The sequence below is a fragment of the Schistocerca nitens genome, chromosome 6, assembly GCF_023898315.1.
Source record: "Schistocerca nitens isolate TAMUIC-IGC-003100 chromosome 6, iqSchNite1.1, whole genome shotgun sequence".
In the NCBI taxonomy this organism is placed as follows: Eukaryota; Metazoa; Arthropoda; class Insecta; order Orthoptera; family Acrididae; genus Schistocerca; species Schistocerca nitens.
The window spans coordinates 169,802,961-169,825,967 of record NC_064619.1 but is presented as its reverse complement, the minus strand read 5'-3'; the positions used below and the strand labels follow the sequence as shown (position 1 = coordinate 169,825,967).

Here is a 23,007-nt window from a genome sequence, read left to right as displayed (position 1 = left end):
CCCAGGTTCGTCGTTGAGTACACCATCGCATTCGCTCCTGTCTGTGACGCAGCGTCAAGGGTAACCGCAGCCATGGTCTCCGAGCTGAGAGTCCATGCTGCTGAAAACGTCGTCGAACTGTTCGTGCAGATGCTTGTTGTCTTGCAAATGTCCCCATCTGTTGACTCAGGGATCGAGACGTGGCTGCACGATCCGTTACAGCCATGCAGATAAGATGCCTGTCATCTCGTCTGCTAGTGATACGAGGCCGTTGGGATCCAGCACGGCGTTCCGTATTACCCTCCTGAACCCACCGATTCCATATTCTGCTAACAGTCATTCGATCTCGACCGACGCGAGCAGCAATCTCGCGATACTATAATCCGCAATCGCGATAGGCTACAATCTGACCATTATTAAAGTCGGAAACGTGATGGTACGCATTTCTCCTCCTTACACGAGGCATCACAACAACGTTTGACCAGGCAACGCCGGTCAACTGCTGTTTGTGTATGTGAAATCGGTTGGAAACTTTCCTCATGTCAGCACGTTGTATGTGTCGCCACCGGCGCCAACCTTGTGTGAATGCTCTGAAAAAGCTAATCTTTTGCATATCACAGCATCTTCTTCCTGTCGGTTAAATTTCGCACCTGTAGCACGTCATCTTCGTGGTGTAGCAATTTTAATGGCCAGTAGTGTATATGCTGCAGAGGATTAATTATTTCGTATGTCGCACTTTGCTTGCGACACATCTGTGTAATTGCAAGGTTAAGTATTGTATCTTTTCATTTTGTAATAATATTCATTAATACGGTTTGTTTGAATTGTTCGTCTAGCGAACCGAGTACGTAGGGCTCCTAGACTCCACATTGTTGACGACGAGCATGGAGACGTAATAGTTACTAACCAGGCATGAGTGTCCCCCGTCTCCATATTTATTTAATGTGTTTACTGAAGAAGCTATTCAGATCATAAAGGATAAGACCTGGGGAATAAAAGTCAATGGCGAAAGGTTAAATTGTATGATATGGTGATGACATCTTAATACACTAGTGTGCACAACTTAAGGACGAAAGTAGCTTCCTCAAGATGTGATATTGCAAAGTAAATTAGGTCGATGGAATTTGGACCATATATATAGAAAGAATTACCACACTATAGTACAGAGGACAACTGAAAGAAATATGCAATGAGCCGAACTGAAACAACACTTGTATTCAAGGTCAATAATCACACTGCAGTCTTCGCAGTTCATGATGGACCGCGGGACATTAGAAACGGTGGGTCATGGTTCTTAACAACGTTGTTGATCACCACGGACGGCAGTTCATGCTCTGCGACGTCCTGGCCACAAGGTTGGTAAGGAGTTGTTGCGGTAGGGCCTTCTATTTCTCCACCAGCACGTTTGACAAACTGCTGAATGGTCGTCGGTGCATCTGTCGTGCTACAAACGTCTCCTCAACTCGTCCCATACGTGCTCAACGGGACTTAAGTAGGGAGAACGGGCAGTCCAGACCATTCGTCGAATTTCCTCTCGTTACAAGAACTTCACCTGCGCTGTTCGATCCGGTCGCGCCTTGCAATCATAAAAATGGAATTGGAGCGAATGCCTCCTAGACGGACGCATATGGGGGAATGGGAACAGTGTCACAATAACAATGACCGGTGAGTATGGCAGTAAGCCCAGGCAGCATTGTGCCACCGCACATCATAGCACCCGGACCACCAAAACGTACCATGTTCGACAATGGTGGACGTACCCTCGTATCGAGAGTAGTGCATCCATGAACATTTCCGAATACGATCGTTTTGGTGGTCCAGATTTTACGGCATGAGGAGGCATAATGTGGAATGGGTGTACTTATCGTTACAACTTTGATCACGGTACACTCACCCGTCGGCGTCCACTTTGCCCTTCCCACGTGCGTATTTTAAGGGGTGCATTCGGCCCTAATTTCATTTTTATGGATTACAAAGCCCGATAGCATACAGCGCATGTGGATTTCTGCAAACGAGAGAATTCCAGACACGAACTTTCTCCTCGGAATGCGAAAATATGTTTTTCACACGCACGTATGTAGGGAGATCTCATCATTGTAATAACGTAAGAGAAATTAGAGCTCGCACGGAAAGATCGAAGTGGTTGTTTCTTCCGCACGCTCTTCGAATGTGAAACGCTAGAGACGTAGTCTGAAGGTGGTTCGATGAACCCTCTGCAGAACACTTGAGTGTGAATTGCAGAGTAGACATGTAGATCTAGATGACGGTGCCCTCAAAACTCATTTTTACTGTTTGTTTTTAAGTCTGTCACACTAACTACATCATAGAGCAATTAGCGAGCTTCACGGCCTACATACTGTGCTGATGGTCAGTTCTGATTCTTCTAATAACGAGTATAACAGCGCGAGAGGTCCAAAGCCGTTATTACGGTGTACTCGAACGGAATATGAGGATCTTGTTAGTTCTGGTGACTATGACGTGTAAGACTTCACTCAGCAGGATCGCCTCATATACTTGGTCACTCTAACTGGCTTTTGATAAATTTCACTCATGTAGATAATTAATAACTTAGCACTGCTAATTCTCCTTCCTATGCAGGCTACCGAACTACTGTGCGTAAGAACTCTATCATGGGTACTTACATTGATATGGGCACAGATGAGAGTGTGTGTGTGTTCGAGGGTGGGGGGCCGGGGGGGGGGGGGAAGTTGATTGCTAAATCACTAATAGTGGCAAGTAAATTAGTTCTCACTGCCAAATGGCGTCCAGCACGCGTTCGCAATTTTTAAGCGGCAATGTTAATGTTGTGCTGGAGTTAGATGACTCTGTGCCTAGACGTCACTTAAAACTTCCGGGCTCTTAAGCCGTGGTCGATGTATAAAACTTTCTCCTAACGTTTCCTCTCCGACTGCTGCAGACATCTTCTGAGGTAAAATGGCTAAGAGCCACGTTAGGAGAAAGTTTTATACATCGACCACGGCCTAATAGCCCGGAAGTTTCAAATGGTATCAGTACCAGCCGTGAAAGCTTACATTGTATGATCTGTGTCTAGAGTTCAGCACAATGTAACCCCACTGTCTTATAACAAACCAGCACTACAACATTAAGAACAAAAATGATCGTATGGCTTGATTGGCCAGGACATCCCGTTTGGGGTGATATAATAAAGATGCACTGCTGTTCAGTTAATTGCGACCGATTAAGAGCCGTTTCGGGCAAAAGAAGGAATGGCGCCTACTACGAAGCCACAGCGGATTTCCTCTTCGATTTGGTAGCATGGAGAATTCTCTAATAACTTACTGTAAGTCGCTTCGCGGCATGTAAACGGGTTGCACCCAAGCTGAAACCCGGCACAATCGACATAGTTGTAATGGTCTTATAAAATTCGGACATTTACAAGCTTTTGTTTTGGTTAAAAGTGTATTTCACGGCACTGAGGTACCTGAACATGTCTCAGTAGACTGACAGCGATCCACTGATGAGCCACAACATGATGACCAATGCCCGACGCGAGACTGGATACCGACTCGTGACGCAGTAAGGAACGCATGCAAGCGGAGCAGAGACAAATGGGGAAACATGCTAGTGACGTCATGGGCCTCAAATGGGGAAATCCCACCGTCATAAGCGACTCCGACAAAGGCCAGATTTTTGTGGGCCGGCGCCTGCGAACGAAAATCTCGGAAACAGCGAAGCTATTCGGTCGTTCATGTGTTACTGTCATCAATATCTACGGAAAGTGGTTGGCAGACGGTGAAACCAAGAGTAGGCGACAGTGTGTTGACGTCCATGTCTCATCACCGAGCGCGGAGGTCGGAAAATTGCCCGGTCGAGACAGCAGGCCAAGCGCCGATCTGGCGACAGAGCGCAAAGCCGGTGCAGGAGCAAGTGTTTCGGAGCACAGTGTCGAATTCCTGGCTCCGCAGCAGACTTCATGTTGACCCAAAGACAACGTTAATTACGTTTACAGAGGACAGGGGATCATCGAGGGTGGACCATGGAGGATCAATTGAAATGGATCGCGTGGCCGGATGAATCACATTTCTTGTTACACCATGGCCTTGGCTCCGATTACCCCATTATCCAGGAGAACGGCTGCTCCAAATATGCGCCGCGTCATTGGTGCAGGCCTCTGGGGGGCAGTATTACGCCTTGGGAGACAGTCCTATGGCTTCCATGGGCGTTTTGTAGAAATCTAAGGAAGCACGACACACGTGGACTACACATTAATAAAACATCCTCGGATTTCAAGCAGCGTCAAGTGGTTTACTGCCCGCGAGCTTTCGGCAAAGATCTCCTCTGCCATTGTCAAATATCATCCACTTGACAATGGCAGAGGAGATCTCTGCCGAAAGCTCGTGGGCAGTAAACCTTTTGACGCGGCTTGAAACCCGAGAATGTTTTATTAACGGATATCGTCGCGAAAGCATGCATTCGTACATGGGCTACACATTATTGCGGACCACTTGCATCTGTTCATTTGTGATGTCTTCCCTGACGGGGATGGCATCTTCTAGCAAGATAGACGTCTGTGTCATCAGGCCAGAACAGTGCTACAGTGGTCGAGGAGCGTGATAGGGAACTCACGTCTCAGTCACTGATACAACATGCACTGATCAAAAGTGTTTGTTCCCGGGTTCGATTCCCGGCGGGGTCAGGGATTTTCTCTGCCTCGTGATGGCTGGGTGTTGTGTGATGTCCTTAGGTTAGTTAGGTTTAAGTAGTTCTAAGTTCTAGGGGACTGATGACCATAGATGTTAAGTCCCATAGTGCTCAGAGCCATTTGAACCATTTGAAAAGTGTTTGGATGCTCTTGCGTAGTGAGGAATTGAGTACTAGATGGCACGAAAGGCGGACCTGGTGATACAAAAGAGGGCGGGGTGTATTGAGTTGTCAGCAGAGAAGCAGTAAGAGCAAAAAGAGTCGGACACGAGAGCTCAGTGATTTCGACATTACTAGTCACAGGACGTCACCAGAGTAACAAATCGATCAAGAACATTTCAGTCCTTCTAAAGCCGCCCAGATCGACTGTTGGTGTTGCGATTGTGAAGTGGAAACGCGAAGTTGTGTGATGTATCACACCCTATGGAAATCCGATGGAGGGCTTTGGATTTGGAGAACACCTGGAGAATGTCACCTGCCATCGTGCGCATTACCAACAATGAAGTCCGGAGGAGTTGGTGTTACAGTATCGGAGTGTTTCTCGTGATTAAAGTTTACTTCTCTTATAGCGCTTAACAAAACGCTAAATGTGGAACAATACAAACACGTTTTACAGCACTGTGCATAGCGGACAGTAGACGGTTGTTCGTGGAGGTAGACGAGGAGGAGGAGGAGGAGGAGGAGAAGGAGATGGAGGAGGATATAGTTCAAGGTCCCGTCGACAGCGAGCTCATTAAGGACAGAGCTCAAGCTCCGATTAGGGAACGATGGAAAGCGGCCGGGTGCTATCGAAGTAACCCTCCCGGCATTTGCCTCAAGCGATTTAGGGAAGCGGGTTTGAACCGTCGTCCTCCCGGATAACAGTGTGCTAACCACTGCGCTGCCCCGCTCGGTACGGTTGTTCGCATCAGCAAGACAACGCACCCTTTCATAAAGCAGCATTTGTGAGGCCATGGTCTGTTGACAAGATTCATGAAATCGATGATCTCCCAGCGTTCCTACCAGAAACTTAAGTAACACCTTTGGAATGAGTTAGAAAGTCCAACACCTGTATCCGGCTCTTGACGAATAACCAGCTGTCACTTCTCAACAGGCATACAGACACATCATTGCAACTGTCCGAAGCAGAGGTCAAGCACTCATAGAGGCGAAGAGTGAACACACCGTTTATTAATATCCACTAATAGGTGTCATCCCGCCCGGTTAGCCATGCGGTCTAACGCACTGCTTTCCGGGCGGGAGGGCGTGCCAGTCCCCGGCACGAAACCGCCTGGCGAATTAGTGTCGAGGTCCGGTGTGCCAGCCAGTCTGTGGATGCCAGAATGTGATTTTCACTCTGCAGCGCAGTGTGCGCTGATACCAACTTCCTGTCAGATTAAAACTGTGTGCGGGACCGAGACTCGAACTCGGGAGCTTTGCCTTTAGCGGGCAAGTGCTCTACCATCTGACCTACCCAAGCACGATTCACGCCCTGTCCTCACAGTTTCGCTTCTGCCAGTTCCTCGTCTCCTACCTTCCAAACTTTACAGAAGCTGTCCTGCGAACCTTGTAGAACTAGCACTCCTGAAAGAAATATTGCCGACACATTGCTTACCCACATTCTGGAAACATCCCCCAGGCTTTGGCTAAGCCATGTCTCTGCAATATCCTTTCTTTCAGGAGTGCTAATTTTGCAAGGTTCGCAGTACAGCTTCTGTAAAGTTTGGAAGATTGGAGACGAGGTACTGGCAAAAGTGAAGCTGTGAGGACGGGGTGTGAGTCGTGCTTGGTTAGCTCAGATGGTACAGCACTTGCCCGCGAAAGGCAAAGGTCCCGAGTTCGAGTCTCGGTCCGGCACACAGTTTTAATCTGCCAGGAAGTTTCAAGATTCAATCTGTGGATGGTTTTTAAGGCGGTTTTCCATCTGCCTCGGCGAATGTGGGCTGGTTCCCCTTATTCCGCCTCAGTTACACTATGTCGGCGGTTGCTGCTCAAACACTGTCTCCACGTACTTGTACGCCATTATTACTCTAACACTGGGATTTCACATGTCTGGTGTGAGACGTGCCGGGGGGGGGGGGGGAGGGGGGAGGAGGGTCCACTGGAACCCGAACCGCACAATCACCTTGGGTTCGGTGTGGAGCGGCGGGTGGGATGAGTGGACCGCTGTAGCCTGTTATGGGGTTGTGAACCACTGAGGGCTATGGCGGGGGCGAAGCCTCTCCATAGTTTCTAGGTCCCCAAATCCATACAATACAAAACAATAGGTGTCTACATACCTTTGGTCACATAGTGCAATGCTTGGTGTCAATCACAAATTTTAATTACATTTCAACTACAATAGTGTATAACCTATCACTGATAACAAAACGATAAAATTTGGTATTAAAAGTGAAGAAATTCCTCTAGCTGTATTTAAGGTGTCGATTTTATTTTGGCAACTAATTTCAACGTTGTAACAACGTCATGTTCAGGCCCATACACTTATTGACGTCAACTGCGTGCGGCTGATACTAGAAGTCAGTGGTGAGATAAGGACGTGGTCCGTGTGGAAGGTGGTTAGTAACTAGTATCTTTGAACTACCGGTCTATACTTCATACTAGTAACCAACCACCTTCCACACGGAGCCCGTTCATATCTCACCACTGACTTCTTGTATCAGCCGCACGCAGTTGACGTCAACAAGTGTATGGGCCTGAAGATAACGTTGTTACAACATTGAAACTAGTTCTACATCTACATCTATACTCCGCGAGCCACCTTACGGTGTGTGGCGGAGGGTACTTATTGTACCACTATCTGATCCCCCCTTCCCTGTTCCATTCACGAATTGTGCGTGGGAAGAACGACTGCTTGTAAGTCTCCGTATTTGCTCTAATTTCTCGGATCTTTTCGTTGTGATCATTACGCGAGATATATGTGGGCGGTAGTAATATGTTGCCCATCTCTTCCCGGAATGTGCTCTCTCGTAATTTCGATAATAAACCTCTCCGTATTGCGTAACGCCTTTCTTGAAGTGTCCGCCACTGGAGCTTGTTCAGCATCTCCGTAACGCTCTCGCGCTGACTAAATGTCCCCATGACGAATCGCGCTGCTTTTCGCTGGATCATGTCTATCTCTTCTATTAATCCAACCTGGTAAGGGTCCCATACTGATGAGCAATACTCAAGAATTGGACGAACAAGCGTTTTGTAAGCTACTTCTTTCGTCGATGAGTCACATTTTCTTAGAATTCTTCCTATGAATCTCAACCTGGCGCCTGCTTTTCCCACTATTTGTTTTATGTGATCATTCCACTTCAGATCGCTCCGGATAGTAACTCCTAAGTATTTTACGGTCGTTACCGCTTCCAATGATTTACCACCTATGGCATAATCGTACTGGAATGGATTTCTGCCCCTATGTATGCGCATTATATTACATTTATCTACGTTTAGGGAAAGCTGCCAGCTGTCGCACCATTCATTAATCCTCTGCAGGTCTTCCTGGAGTACGTACGAGTCTTCTGATGTTGCTACTTTCTTGTAGACAACCGTGTCATCTGCAAATAGCCTCACGGAGCTACCGATGTTGTCAACTAAGTCATTTATGTATATTGTAAACAATAAAGGTCCTATTACGCTTCCTTGCGGTACTCCCGAAATTACCTCTACATCTGCAGATTTTGAACCGTTAAGAATGACATGTTATGTTCTTTCTTCTAGGAAATCCTGAATCCAATCACAAACCTGGTCCGATATTCCGTAAGCTCGTATTTTTTTCACTAAACGTAAGTGCGGAACCGTATCAAATGCCTTCCTGAAGTCCAGGAATACGGCATCAATCTGCTCGCCAGTGTCTACGGCACTGTGAATTTCTTGGGCAAATAGGGCGAGCTGAGTTTCACATGATCTCTGTTTGCGGAATCCATGTTGGTTATGATGAAGGAGATTTGCATTATCTAAGAATGTCATAATACGAGAACACAAAACATGTTCCATTATTCTACAACAGATTGACGTAAGCGAAATAGGCCTATAATTATTCGCATCTGATTTATGACCCTTCTTGAAAATGGGAACGACCTGCGCTTTCTTCCAGTCGCTAGGTACTTTACGTTCTTCCAGAGATCTACGATAAATTGCTGATAGAAAGGGGGCAAGTTCTTTAGCATAATCACTGTAGAATCTTAAGGGTATCTCGTCTGGTCCGGGTGCTTTTCCGCTACTAAGTGATAGCAGTTGTTTTTCAATTCCGATATCGTTTATTTCAATATTTTCCATTTTGGCGTCCGTGCGACGGCTGAAGTCAGGGACCGTGTTACGATTTTCCGCAGTGAAACAGTTTCGGAACACTGAATTCAGTATTTCTGCCTTTCTTCGGTCGTCCTCTGTTTCGGTGCCATCGTGGTCAACGAGTGACTGAATAGGGGATTTAGATCCGCTTACCGATTTTACATATGACCAAAACTTTTTAGGGTTCTTGTTTAGATTGTTTGCCAGTGTTTTATGTTCGAATTCGTTGAATGCTTTTCTCATTGCTCTCTTTACGCTCTTTTTCGCTTCGTTCAGCTTTTCCTTATCAGCTATGATTCGACTACTCTTAAACCTATGATGAAGCTTTCTTTGTTTCCGTAGTACCTTTCGTACATGATTGTTATACCACGGTGGATCTTTCCCCTCGCTTTGGACCTTAGTCGGTACGAACTTATCTAAGGCGTACTGGACGATGTTTCTGAATTTTTTCCATTTTTGTTCCACATCCTCTTCCTCAGAAATGAACGTTTGATGGTGGTCACTCAGATATTCTGCGATTTGTGCCCTATCACTCTTGTTAAGCGAATATATTTTCCTTCCTTTCTTGGCATTTCTTATTACACTTGTAGTCATTGATGCAACCACTGACTTATGATCACTGATACCCTCTTCTACATTCACGGAGTCGAAAAGTTCCGGTCTATTTGTTGCTATGAGGTCTAAAACGTTAGCTTCACGAGTTGGTTCTCTAACTATCTGCTCGAAGTAATTCTCGGACAAGGCAGTCAGGATAATGTCACAAGAGTCTCTGTCCCTGGCTCCAGTTCTGATTGTGTGACTATCCCATTCTATACCTGGTAGATTGAAGTCTCCCCCTATTACAATAGTATGATCACGAAACTTCTTCACGACGTTCTGCAGGTTCTCTCTGAGGCGCTCAACTACTACGGTTGCTGATGCAGGTGGTCTATAGAAGCATCCGACTATCATATCTGACCCACCTTTGATACTTAACTTAACCCAGATTATTTCACATTCGCATTCGCTAATAACTTCACTGGATATTATTGAATTCTTTACTGCTATAAATACTCCTCCACCATTGGCGTTTATCCTATCCTTGCGGTATATATTCCATTCTGTGTCTAGGATTTCGTTACTGTTCACTTCCGGTTTTAACCAACTTTCCGTTCCTAATACTATATGCGCACTATTTCCTTCAATAAGAGATACTAATTCAGGAACCTTGCCCTGGATACTCCTGCAGTTTACCAATATTACGTTAACTTTTCCTGTTTTTGGTCTCTGAGGACGGACGTTCTTTATCAACGATGATAATGTTCTCTCTGGTAAGCCGTCAGGTATTTTATCGTTTCGCCCAAGGGGGGGTCCCTCTAACCTAAAAAACCCCCGTGTGCACGCCACACGTACTCTGCTACCCTAGTAGCTGCTTCCGGTGTGTAGTGCACGCCTGACCTGTCTAGGGGGGCCCTACAGTTCTCCACCCAATAACGGAGGTCGATGAATTTGCAACCATTATAGTCGCAGAGTCGTCTGAGCCTCTGGTTTAGACCCTCCACACGGCTCCAAACCAGAGGACCGCGATCGACTCTGGGCACTATGCTGCAGATATTAAGCTCAGCTTGCACTCCGCGTGCGATGCTGGTTGTCTTCACCAAATCAGCCAGCCGCCGGAAGGAACCAAGGATGGCCTCAGAACCCAAGCGGCAGGCGTCATTCGTTCCGACATGTTGCCGGTCACACCCAGTGCGTTCAATAGCTGCCGGAAGGGCCTCCTCCACATTACGGACGAGACCCCCCGGCAAGCACACCGAGTGCACACTGGCATTCTTCTCCGACCTACCCGCTATTTTCCTGAGGGGCTCCATAACCCGCCTAACGTTGGAGCTCCCTATAACTAATAGGCCCGCCCTCTGTGACTGTCGGGACCTTGCCGGAGAATCGGCCACTGGCCCAACAGGCGAGGCATCCTGTGGTGGCTCGGAAACGATGTCATCACCACTAGGAAGCACCCCGTACCTGTTGGAAAGGGGTAAGGCAGCTGCCACGCGGCCAGATCCCACCTTCGCCTTTCGGCCAGGCTCGCGCGAGCCCACCACTGTCCGCCATTCACCCTGGAGTGATGGCTGACCGGTAAGATGCTCACTGCCGGAAGACGCAGCGACATCAGGGGTTCCATGTGATTCCAAGGCCACCGAAGTAGGCATAGGTCTCACCACAGTTGCCCCAACGCCACTACGAGCCGACGCCTGCGTCTCGAGCTCGATGAGCCTAACAGACAGAGCCTCCACCTGCCCCCGAAGAGTGGCCAATTCTCCTTGCGTCCGCTCACAACAACCACAGTCCCTACACATGACTATGTTTACCCTACTCTATACGGTGACAAATTCCCAAGATAATCTTCTGATGAGCTACTCTGATAATCAAGAAACACTCACTGAAATACGAGACGCGAAAACTACGCTAGGTTTTCCCAGAAAAACTATTTAAAAGTTAAGCGCAGCAAATAAGTACAAAATAAATTTCTCTCCTAACGATCAAGAACTGTTAGTTTCTATGCAGAGCAGATAAACACAAATAGAATCCCTTCCTTAGTGGAAGGTCGTAAACAAAATGCAAAATAAACGCTTTATACAAACAGTACTCGCTGCTGCTGGTGCTCTCGCTCTGGCTGCCAAAATAAAATCGATAACTTTAATACAGCTGGAGGAATTTCTTCATTTTTAATATAAATTTATACCAGCTGACGTCCCACTGTCCTCCATTTTAACTATGGATGTACGAAGATAAGATTTGGTAATGTTTTACATCTACATATTAGAACCAGAGCATCCTAGGATTAAAGCATCTTCATAATTTCCCTTACTACCTTTTCACTACATCACCGTGACAACCCTGGTGTCCTCTTGGGTGCTGCAGGAATTCGTTGTAGAGTTGGTACAAAATTATCCCAGAATTTCTCATTTGTTAACTCTTTCTTTCTATTACAGTGAACGGATCTTGTTTTTTTTTTGTATTTTCTTGTGGTTTACTATTATCCAATTACAACACCTCAGTGTAGGTCACGTTAGGTTAGTTGCAAAGGCCATGCTGTTTAGTTTTAGTAAAAAATTAAAAAGTGTCTCGTGCTGATGTCGAAACGGAACCTGCCCAAATAAATCTCCCCTTTTCCTCCCAGAATCCGCGTTGTTCGCTACCAATGTGGTCTGGTCGCGGGGAACAGGTGCGCAACGGGGGCGACGCTGGCCACATGTCTGGCTGGCCGTAAATTAACAGCGGCGTGCGTCGCCGTGCTAATGAGTGGCGCAGGCGCAGAACGCTGGCGGCAGCCAAGGTCGCGCAGCGCCTCTGCAGGTGGCCGCCGCAACCACCACTAACAAGTGAGTTACGACCACATGCTGGCCTCTCAGTATTCTCGCGACCTCCTCGCCAATGAATAACGCATCGGAGAAGGATTTCAGCTTTTATTCGCGACACACAATCGCGAATAGCTTCTCTCAACATTCTCATGAACGAAGGCTATAAAACTTGGAGTCCTCTGAGACTACATCGATGTCCCACAAGTCATCAAACGATGTGGGGTGGATGTTTTTCCTCCTTCGCCGTACCATTCGCGAATGGAACTTGGGACGAATGATTATAAGCCTGCGTCTGAGTAATACGAACGACATTCAATAATTAGAGAGACAAATTGATGTAGAAATGAAACAGTTTGTAGGAGGAGTTTTGTGCTTTCATGATGTCAGGTTGGCATCACACGGATGAGCTGAGAATTAGCTGACGCTTAAAAATTGTTTTGTTTATAACCTCAAGTTTGCATATAACGATGGCGTGTCCGCTTCAAGTTTCCACATCAGTTAAACAACGTTCAGTGATCCGTTTTTTTTTTTCTGCAGGTGGAAAACTGGTTAAAATCTTTTAGCGAATGATTTTACAAAACAGTGAAAGTTATGTGAACCGCGTGCATTTTTGTAATTCATAGAGCAGTTCAAAAACGGTCGAACCGCAGTGGCTCCTGATCAGTTCAAAAATGGGTCAAATGGCTCTGAGCACTATGGGACTTAACATCTGAGGTCTTCAGTCCCCTAGACTTAGAACTACTGAAACCTAACTAACCTAAGGACATCACACACATCCATGCCCGTGGCAGGATTCGAACCTGCGACCGTAGCAGCAGCGCGATGCCGGACTGAAGCGCCTATAACCGCTCGGCCACATCGGCCGGCTCCTGATCAGTCAGCTGGAGTTAACTCTCGTATTGGCAACAATATTTGGGAGGACCGTCGTGTTAGAGTCGAATATATGGCTAAAACAGCTCCAGTGAGTAATGGCACAGCTCATAACTTCGTCAGTAACTAGCTCGAGTTCAGCAAAATAAGTGCAAGATGGGTGCGGAAAGAGTTAACACAACAACGTAAGGAAACAAGACCCAAGGTACGTGTACAGACCTGAAAGAATACTATGAAAGGGAAGATCACCCTTTTCTGAAACATATTTTAAAGTATGGTGAAACTTGAATTCACTATTTTGAGCCAGAGTCCAAAAAAAAGGAAGGTGGAAGAATTTCTGGCAATGTGTTCAAACAACGAGAGAAAGACGTATCAGACATAAAAAAACTCGTTCATCGTTGGGGAAATGTGTTAATAGTGGTGAAGATTATGTTGAGAAATAGTACAAGTCTCATTTTGTAAAAATACAGTTTCTTTCCACACCAATTTGTCCTTCGTAATTTGTCCAGTATTCTAGTCGTAGCTTGTCGTAGTCACCTGGCGAAATACACTCCTGGAAATGGAAAAAAGAACACATTGACACCGGTGTGTCAGACCCACCATACTTGCTCCGGACACTGCGAGAGGGCTGTACAAGCAATGATCACACGCACGGTACAGCGGACACACCAGGAACCGCGGTGTTGGCCGTCGAATGGCGCTAGCTGCGCAGCATTTGTGCACCGCCGCCGTCAGTGTCAGCCAGTTTGCCGTGGCATACGGAGCTCCATCGCAGTCTTTAACACTGGTAGCATGCCGCGACAGCGTGGACGTGAACCGTATGTGCAGTTGACGGACTTTGAGCGAGGGCGTATAGTGGGCATGCGGGAGGCCGGGTGGACGTACCGCCGAATTGCTCAACACGTGGGGCGTGAGGTCACCACAGTACATCGATGTTGTCGCCAGTGGTCGGCGGAAGGTGCACGTGCCCGTCGACCTGGGACCGGACTGCAGCGACGCACGGATGCACGCCAAGACCGTAGGATCCTACGCAGTGCCGTAGGGGAACGCACCGCCACTTCCCAGCAAATTAGGGACACTGTTGCTCCTGGGGTATCGGCGAGGACCATTCGCAACCGTCTCCATGAAGCTGGGCTACGGTCCCGCACACCGTTAGGCCGTCTTCCGCTCACGCCCCAACATCATGCAGCCCGCCTCCAGTGGTGTCGCGACAGGCATGAATGGAGGGACGAATGGAGACGTGTCGTCTTCAGCGATGAGAGTCGCTTCTGCCTTGGTGCCAATGATGGTCGTATGCGTGTTTGGCGCCGTGCAGGTGAGCGCCACAATCAGGACTGCATACGACCGAGGCACACAGGGCCAACACCCGGCATCATGGTGTGGGGAGCGATCTCCTACACTGGCCGTACACCACTGGTGATCGTCGAGGGGACACTGAATAGTGCACGGTACATCCAAACCGTCATCGAACTCATCGTTCTACCCTTCCTAGACCGGCAAGGGAACTTGCTGTTCCAACAGGACAATGCACGTCCGCATGTATCCCGTGCCACCCAACGTGCTCTAGAAGGTGTAAGTCAACTACCCTGGCCAGCAAGATCTCCGGATCTGTCCCCCATTGAGCATGTTTGGGACTGGATGAAGCGTCGTCTCACGCGGTCTGCACGTCCAGCACGAACGCTGGTCCAACTGAGGCGCCAGGTGGAAATGGCATGGCAAGCCGTTCCACAGGACTACATCCAGCATCTCTACGATCGTCTCCATGGGAGAATAGCAGCCTGCATTGCTGCGAAAGGTGGGTATACACTGTACTAGTGCCGACATTGTGCATGCTCTGTTGCCTGTGTCTATGTGCCTGTGGTTCTGTCAGTGTGATCATGTGATGTATCTGACCCCAGGAATGTGTCAATAAAGTTTCCCCTTCCTGGGACAATGAATTCACGGTGTTCTTATTTCAATTTCCAGGAGTGTATATGTGGGAGCAAGTAACCTGTTGGCCGGCTGTTCTTGGGTGTACGCTCTCAAAGAGCCTAACAAAGAGCAATTTGAATTAGAAGATGAACCAGCAATCATTACAATATAGACACCTAACCTAGTACAACATAAAAAATAAAAACCCGAATTTCAATAGTAAATCTCTTCGTGATGCAGAACGCCTTTCTATTAGTGTCTACCAGTGGCGCTAGTTACGCATCTCCGCGTCGTTCACTCGCCGATTAAACGATCCCGTGACGAAACGCGCCATTCACTGTTGGATCTTCTTGGTATCTCTTCTATTGACCGAACCTGGTAGGGGTTCCGGAGTAATGAGCAAGAACTGATATTAGAAGTGTTTTGAGGGCCACTCCTCTTTCGGGGATGAATTACATATCCCTCTCTCCCAAAAAACTTCAGCCTGGCATCACCTTTTCCTACGGTTTTTTGCGCTCATTTCATTTTAGGTCGCTCCGAATAGTTCGTCCTAGGCACTCTACGGTAGTTACTGTTTCATCAAGTGATTTGTTGCCAATAGAGTAATCGAATAGCCAGAGGAAGGCGCAATAGTGAGGGACGCTCCGGTCGGAAATACCACGGTATAAAACTAGCTGGTCGCAAGTGCCATGGCACCTGCAGTACCCACAAAATGGTCGGAAACGCCACGGTCGGAAAGTCCACGGAGGCAGATACAAGACCCTATCGTAGCCAGTGGCCACACAAGCCCGGCTAGGAAATAAGTTGTTGAGGCGTAACGCCTTATAACGATACTGCCTTGGGGACGGTTAAGTGAGAGATGTGTCTCAGAGCTGGACAGTGACAGATGGTGATGTGAGACTGGACGCGCAAGTAGTTTATGTATCAGCCGATGGAGGACAATATTGGATAGGGGGACTGTGATTTTAGTTTCGATTGTGCCCACTAGAGTGCACTAAAGTAATAGAATGTTTTTCATAAACTGTTCTAGTATTTTCATAAAGTGTTGTTATGTCTTTTCATGTATGTAAAATGCTGTAAATGTGTTTAGCAGTATGAATGATGCGTGAGTGTGCTTTAAGGTTAATATCGAGACAATTGTTTAACGTGTTATGTAGTAGGATATAGTGTGGGAACATTTCGAAGAAGTATGGATATGGACAAAGGGGATTTTTGTAGAATAGATTTGTAAAGTAAGTTTATGGTAAAGGGAAAGTTAATTCAGGTATAAATAACAACAGTAAATAACTTTATGCATAAGCAAAACTTTAGCATATTAGATAATTACGTCGGTAAAAAGTGCAGTCGTGTGGTTTACTATTTTGCGATTGGTTATGGATGAAAAGCGCGGTCTGACGCGGGAGAGTGTTGTTTTGCTATTGGCTGTTGAGTAAACAGACCAATGGTAAAGCAATATTCTTCGCGCGCCTTTCTCTACTGGTAGAGAAGACAGAGTATTCTAGGGAGGAGTCGAAGCCTAGCCATGAAAGAGATCGGATGTGTGCAGTAGTAGTTCCGATGGAAATGATAAGTTGCCGGATCGAGCAATGTTTCATACATCAAAAGTGTTGGAAAGTGACGGCATAATTATCACGATGTGTGTGTAGAAATTTCGGAATTTTTAAGTGAATTTTGTGACGAGAAAAGACATATATTCCGCGTAGCGTATTGAGCAGGTCGGTGGCTAAAAACTGTGACTGCATTTGGTACCGACAGACTTAATATTTGGCGAGCATTATCAATCAAAAACAATCAGTATTTTTGTAGCTATTGCGTTTTCGGGAAATGCAACACCATAAACTTATAACGTGAGTGAAAGGGATTGTGAGTGACTGTGTTAAGACTAGCACGGGCTTGGCAGTGATACTTGTTCACCTAAGTTTCAGAATATATTAATTGAGGACAAAATTTCCAACCTTTCATTTCGCGTTTCTCCCGAAACGTAGATTAGTGGCTTAAATTGCAGCCTGGTTCGCATCGAAGTACAGTAGGTTTCACTCGGCTTTCCTACTAACGATCTGCTGAGACAATGTTCACAGGTAGGTGCAGGTTTGTCGTAAAGGGACGGAAAGAACCGCGCCGCCGCAATGTTACACCCTTAGAGCGAGTTGGCGGTTTCGGCTATGAGGGCATTTGAAATAAGCTTTATACACTTTCAGTTATTAAAATTAAGCCATATCTGGACGCATTTTTATATTCTCTTTCAAATAACCCTTAGTAAGTAAACATGTTTACGAAAACTTCATTTCCGCGAGACTATCGTACCGTTAGTTGGACTGCATTTTCTTGTAGTCTAGCTGCTGGCTAGAGCGCGTGGTGCTTGCTGCGTGCTTACCTCTGGGCATTCCGCAGGGCGGCCTGGTGCGCGAGGAGTCGAGGAAGTCGAGTGCGTACCTCCTGGCCGGCGGGAAGGTGAGCGCCACGTGGGCGCTGGCCTGCCACAGCCAGCAGGCGGCCGCCAGCAGCCCCAGCACCCGCGCCGTCCCGCCCATCGCGCGCTGCAACATACACCTGACGATGTCAGCGCTCTGCCCGCCGAAACGTTCAAAAAGTAAACACGGCCAACGACGAAAAACAAATAGCGATTCTACTCGAGACAGTAAGACCGTCAGAGTTCCCCAGGCTAGTCTCCACATGTTTAACGTAAGCGTCATTTGAGGCTGGAGCTTGTTTCGATATAGCTTTCCACTTTAATCTATACTTCTCAAGTCTGTTCATCTCCACATAATTTCTGGACACTAATCAGTTTGAACCTGCATACTGCACTCAAATGTAGACCTCTCTCCGAAATACCCCTAATATATATATATATATATATATATATATATATATATATATATATATATATATATACTTATGCATCTTTTAGTAAGTTAACCGTACCTTGAAGTTAAAAACTTGAATACACAGCATTAATCTACCACAATGATACATATTTCATAGTTCGTTATGAACAGGCTTTCGGCTTCTTAGGCTATCCTCAGGTAATGTACTGTTTCTCCGGGATGGACTTGGGTTGGTTCAAATGGCTCTGAGCACTATGGGTTCAAATGGCTCTGAGCACTATGGGACTTAACATCTGAGGTTATCAGTCCCCTAGAAGTTAGAACTACTTAAACCTAAGGACATCACACACATCCATGCCCGTGGCAGGATTCGAACAGGCGACCGTAGCGGTCGCGCGGTTCCGGACTGAAGCGCCTAGAACCGCTCGGCCACTCCGGCCGGCGTGGACTTGGGTTTTGAAAACATGTAAACTAAATAACACGATAGATTTTATAAATAATTGACAAGTACGCCAAAGAAGAAGAGATAGAACTGCAATGGACATGTTATTCCATGGACTCTTGCGCTTCTATGCATGAGCTATCTTTCCTCTGTCATTCGCTTATCTTATCTGCTTGGATTCGGACCTAAGAGGATGTTCTTGTGTAAAGTTCATCTCGCTGTACCAGCTGACAATTTAAGCTGTACTTCAAACCCGAAAAATATAATGGTTATTTTGTCAAAAGAATTTGTGTATGGGGTCAATCTATGGTAAATCTGATACCTTTATTGTCTTAGGTAGATATGGGCCTTAACAAAGAATTTTCATTGTTACGCGCCCTCTTAGAAAAATCTTTAACATTTTTCTTTTAGCTCATCTACGAGACGTGCCGTCGGTTAGGACAATTAACTTTATTTCAGATCCCACGAGAGCGGAGGCAGCTACTAATAATTTAACAATTTTATTTACAGATTTTCTTTATATATCGAGATAACATCCCAGGCAGAAAAGGTCTGGTCACAGGATTCCAGTTCCATTATAGGATTTCATTTGTAGATGCTACTCTTGTTACCTTATATCGGGGAATCGAGACGAAACCACGATGTATCGACGATTACGTAACTACCCTGAGAACTGAGCTAGTTTACTGACTGCGTATACAAGTCGGGCTAAATTAAACAACATATTACACTGTTAATAATATTCCTACATTAGTTATTTCTCTTTTATGCTGAGCCAGTGCATTAATGTGTGTTTCTTTTTTATATAAGTCACGGCTCATATTTTATTACATTACACTAATAGTCACAAAACAAATAAAAATTTATATTTTATTACATTACAGTAACTTGAAACTAAACAGTTAGTCCACACAACTTCAGCGAGAGTTCCTAGCTGTGCAAAGATTGTTGTACAAAGATATGAGACATTTTATGAATATATCGATAGAAAACGGAACTATGATGTAATACCCCCAAGAGACTCTGAAAAAATAAATCTTATATTACAGTATATTCAAATATTAAAACTACTTGATGTATCAGCCAAATATGCTGTAAAAGTGAGTAATGGCAGAGGTTACTATGTTATATGGATAAACTTATGAACAGGGCGAAAAAAGGAAGGGGCGGTGGAGAAAGCAGTCTGTGAAATTTGGGTGTGAGAGAAGCAGTAACTGGCTGCTGCTACTTTAGTAAGAACGACTAATGGAATTGTGTTTGGTCATGTCTGGATACTTTGATTCGTGCTATTAATGGCCAGAATTTCGAGTAAAGTTAGTTTTCTGTCTTTCGTTCCTCTATGGAGAACATATTTCGTATCCTAACGAACTATTAAATAAACATTATTGTGGAACATTAATAGTGTTTATTCAAGTTTTAAATATGTCCATGTTTGTCCGTGAGCTGACAGAATATTCCATAAAAATTCCTTGATGAATGACAGGTCTCTTGATACGCAATTCACGTTTAAACATAAAATTGATTTGCTGACTAGGCATCCAACCTCACAGAACACCATTTCTTAGCATATATATAATATTGTAAACAAGGCCCTACAGAACCTAATACTAAACAATAAGGTAATAATCACAACAGACAGAAAATGCTTTTAGGCCTAATTTATGTTCCCACAATTATTTCTTAAAACATGTTTGAAACTTTACAGACCTGAATAAAAGTATTCTAAAGGTGCCTAAACATGTTCGGGCAGTAAAAAGATTGGCTGATGATGTTCTTGCCGGTTCTGCAGCCGGACCGTACAATAATCTTGACTCAGTATTTCAGGGGTCAATCTGGGCACCGTCTCGAGGTGAAAACTCGCGTTTGCTCATCTCGCCGGAGCCGATTCATACCGTGAACGACGGAACAATTGTACGCCGCTGACGGTCGGAATCAGTTCCTACCTGAAAATGGCACCCAGACGGAGCTGTGGAATACTGTATCCAGATGACTGCATAATCCGGCTGCAAACCGACAAGAATTATGTCTGGTAATAGGACAGGAAAGTTTAGATAATTACAGAAAGACTTTTTGTTTGTATAACAAGCGGACCTGATATCCCACAATTTTGTCTGCAAAAACAGCTGCTGTTACAGCTTCAAAACGAAACGATGATATTGCTTAACGGCTCTGGATGTGTGGTTCTGTCAACCGGTCCTTTCTTTTACTGAAGTTGTCCCATTAAGCTCTTGCCCACTCAATTCGAGTCATGCACCGATTCCGTGGTTGAACAGTTAGCGCTGATGGCTGCTGACACGGGGGTTCCGCCATCCGTTTCCAGGTGTTACGACAGGTCTTTTTTCTGTCATTACTTGCTTCATTCGCCTTTGGTAATGATTTGTATGCGTGAGGGCCCCTCCCTCGGGCCTGGGTGTGTGCGTTGTTCTTAGCATAAGTTAGTTTAAGTAGTCTGTAAGTCTAGGGACCGATGAGCACAGTAGTTTGGTCCCTTAGGAATTCACACACATTTGAACATTTTGTATACGTGAGAAGTGCCAAGTTGCACCGTGGTTGGAAGTTCACGTGGAACTGTAGGCCCCATATAACTGGCTGCGTAAGTCAGCTCACAAATCGGAGGACGGCAAATGTATAGCATCTCCAATACGACAACGCCGAGTAAATCACTTGGTTCGTGACAGCTTTACGTTACGTCATCATCACTTATCTGATCTGTGTACATAATCTTCAGCATTCTCCCGTAATATCACACTGCAAAAAGTTATATCACGAAATGAACTACACTCCTGGAAATGGAAAAAAGAACACATTGACACCGGTGTGTCAGACCCACCATACTTGCTCCGGACACTGCGAGAGGGCTGTACAAGCAATGATCACACGCACGGCACAGCGGACACACCAGGAACCGCGGTGTTGGCCGTCGAATGGCGCTAGCCGCGCAGCATTTGTGCACCGCCGCCGTCAGTGTCAGCCAGTTTGCCGTGGCATACGGAGCTCCATCGCAGTCTTTAACACTGGTAGCATGCCGCGACAGCGTGGACGTGAACCGTATGTGCAGTTGACGGACTTTGAGCGAGGGCGTATAGTGGGCATGCGGGAGGCCGGGTGGACGTACCGCCGAATTGCTCAACACGTGGGGCGTGAGGTCTCCACAGTACATCGATGTTGTCGCCAGTGGTCGGCGGAAGGTGCACGTGCCCGTCGACCTGGGACCGGACTGCAGCGACGCACGGATGCACGCCAAGACCGTAGGATCCTACGCAGTGCCGTAGGGGACCGCACCGCCACTTCCCAGCAAATTAGGGACACTGTTGCTCCTGGGGTATCGGCGAGGACCATTCGCAACCGTCTCCATGAAGCTGGGCTACGGTCCCGCACACCGTTAGGCCGTCTTCCGCTCACGCCCCAACATCGTGCAGCCCGCCTCCAGTGGTGTCGCGACAGGCGTGAATGGAGGGACGAATGGAGACGTGTCGTCTTCAGCGATGAGAGTCGCTTCTGCCTTGGTGCCAATGATGGTCGTATGCGTGTTTGGCGCCGTGCAGGTGAGCGCCACAATCAGGACTGCATACGACCGAGGCACACAGGGCCAACACCCGGCATCATGGTGTGGGGAGCGATCTCCTACACTGGCCGTACACCACTGGTGATCGTCGAGGGGACACTGAATAGTGCACGGTACATCCAAACCGTCATCGAACCCATCGTTCTACCATTCCTACACCGGCAAGGGAACTTCCTGTTCCAACAGGACAATGCACGTCCGCATGTATCCCGTGCCACCCAACGTGCTCTAGAAGGTGTAAGTCAACTACCCTGGCCAGCAAGATCTCCGGATCTGTCCCCCATTGAGCATGTTTGGGACTGGATGAAGCGTCGTCTCACGCGGTCTGCACGTCCAGCACGAACGCTGGTCCAACTGAGGCGCCAGGTGGAAATGGCATGGCAAGCCGTTCCACAGGACTACATCCAGCATCTCTACGATCGTCTCCATGGGAGAATAGCAGCCTGCATTGCTGCGAAAGGTGGATATACACTGTACTAGTGCCGACATTGTGCATGCTCTGTTGCCTGGTCTATGTGCCTGTGGTTCTGTCAGTGTGATCATGTGATGTATCTGACCCCAGGAATGTGTCAATAAAGTTTCCCCTTCCTGGGACAATGAATTCACGGTGTTCTTATTTCAATTTCCAGGAGTGTAGAAATAAATAAAATGTGTGTTATGTAAACAACAGTAGAAAGAAATTCTTTCTGAATTAATCGACAGTGGTCTATAATGAAATGCCTTGCATAGATTATGCAGGTGTTGTTGTTGCAGATCTGCTGAACACTATAAAAAGATACCTTAAGGTACATCCGTCAGTGGAATTAATGCTTCATACCTTAGCTTAATCGCACTGGCAACATCTGCCGGTGTTAAACCATCAGAACAGACGTGTGCTCGTGCAGTGGCAGTCTTGCCGTGTTCTCGTCGTGAGTCACCCGTGGAAACGCGGTGCTCAGCAGGCGTGAAGGCTGGGCCTTAACCGCGTGCTTACGACACGCTAAGCGACCGCGGCGGGCCTTCAGCGAATAATGGTCGACCCAACAATTTTCCAGACATAATACAGAAGAGGCAGGCGTTTAACTAGGTCTAGGATGGCCTTTGAAGTCTTATGCACACCCAGTGATGTAATGCACAGTCCTAGTGCTCTTTCGCTAGCATCCATTGATAGAGAGGCTG

The 23,007-nt window shown here is 46.6% G+C and overlaps 1 protein-coding gene across 3 annotated transcripts in view; it reads right to left on the bottom strand.

Moving 5' to 3' along the window:
• Nucleotides 1–23,007, bottom strand: part of LOC126263750 (uncharacterized) — a 498,031-nt gene that overhangs the window by 249,225 nt on the left and 225,799 nt on the right. For all 3 annotated transcript variants that reach the window (XM_049960935.1, XM_049960936.1, XM_049960937.1), the window contains exon 2: nucleotides 17,392–17,554. In XM_049960935.1, the coding sequence (XP_049816892.1) occupies nucleotides 17,392–17,548 (157 nt within the window). In that variant the 5' untranslated portion in view covers nucleotides 17,549–17,554. The remainder of the gene's footprint in view (nucleotides 1–17,391; nucleotides 17,555–23,007) is intronic.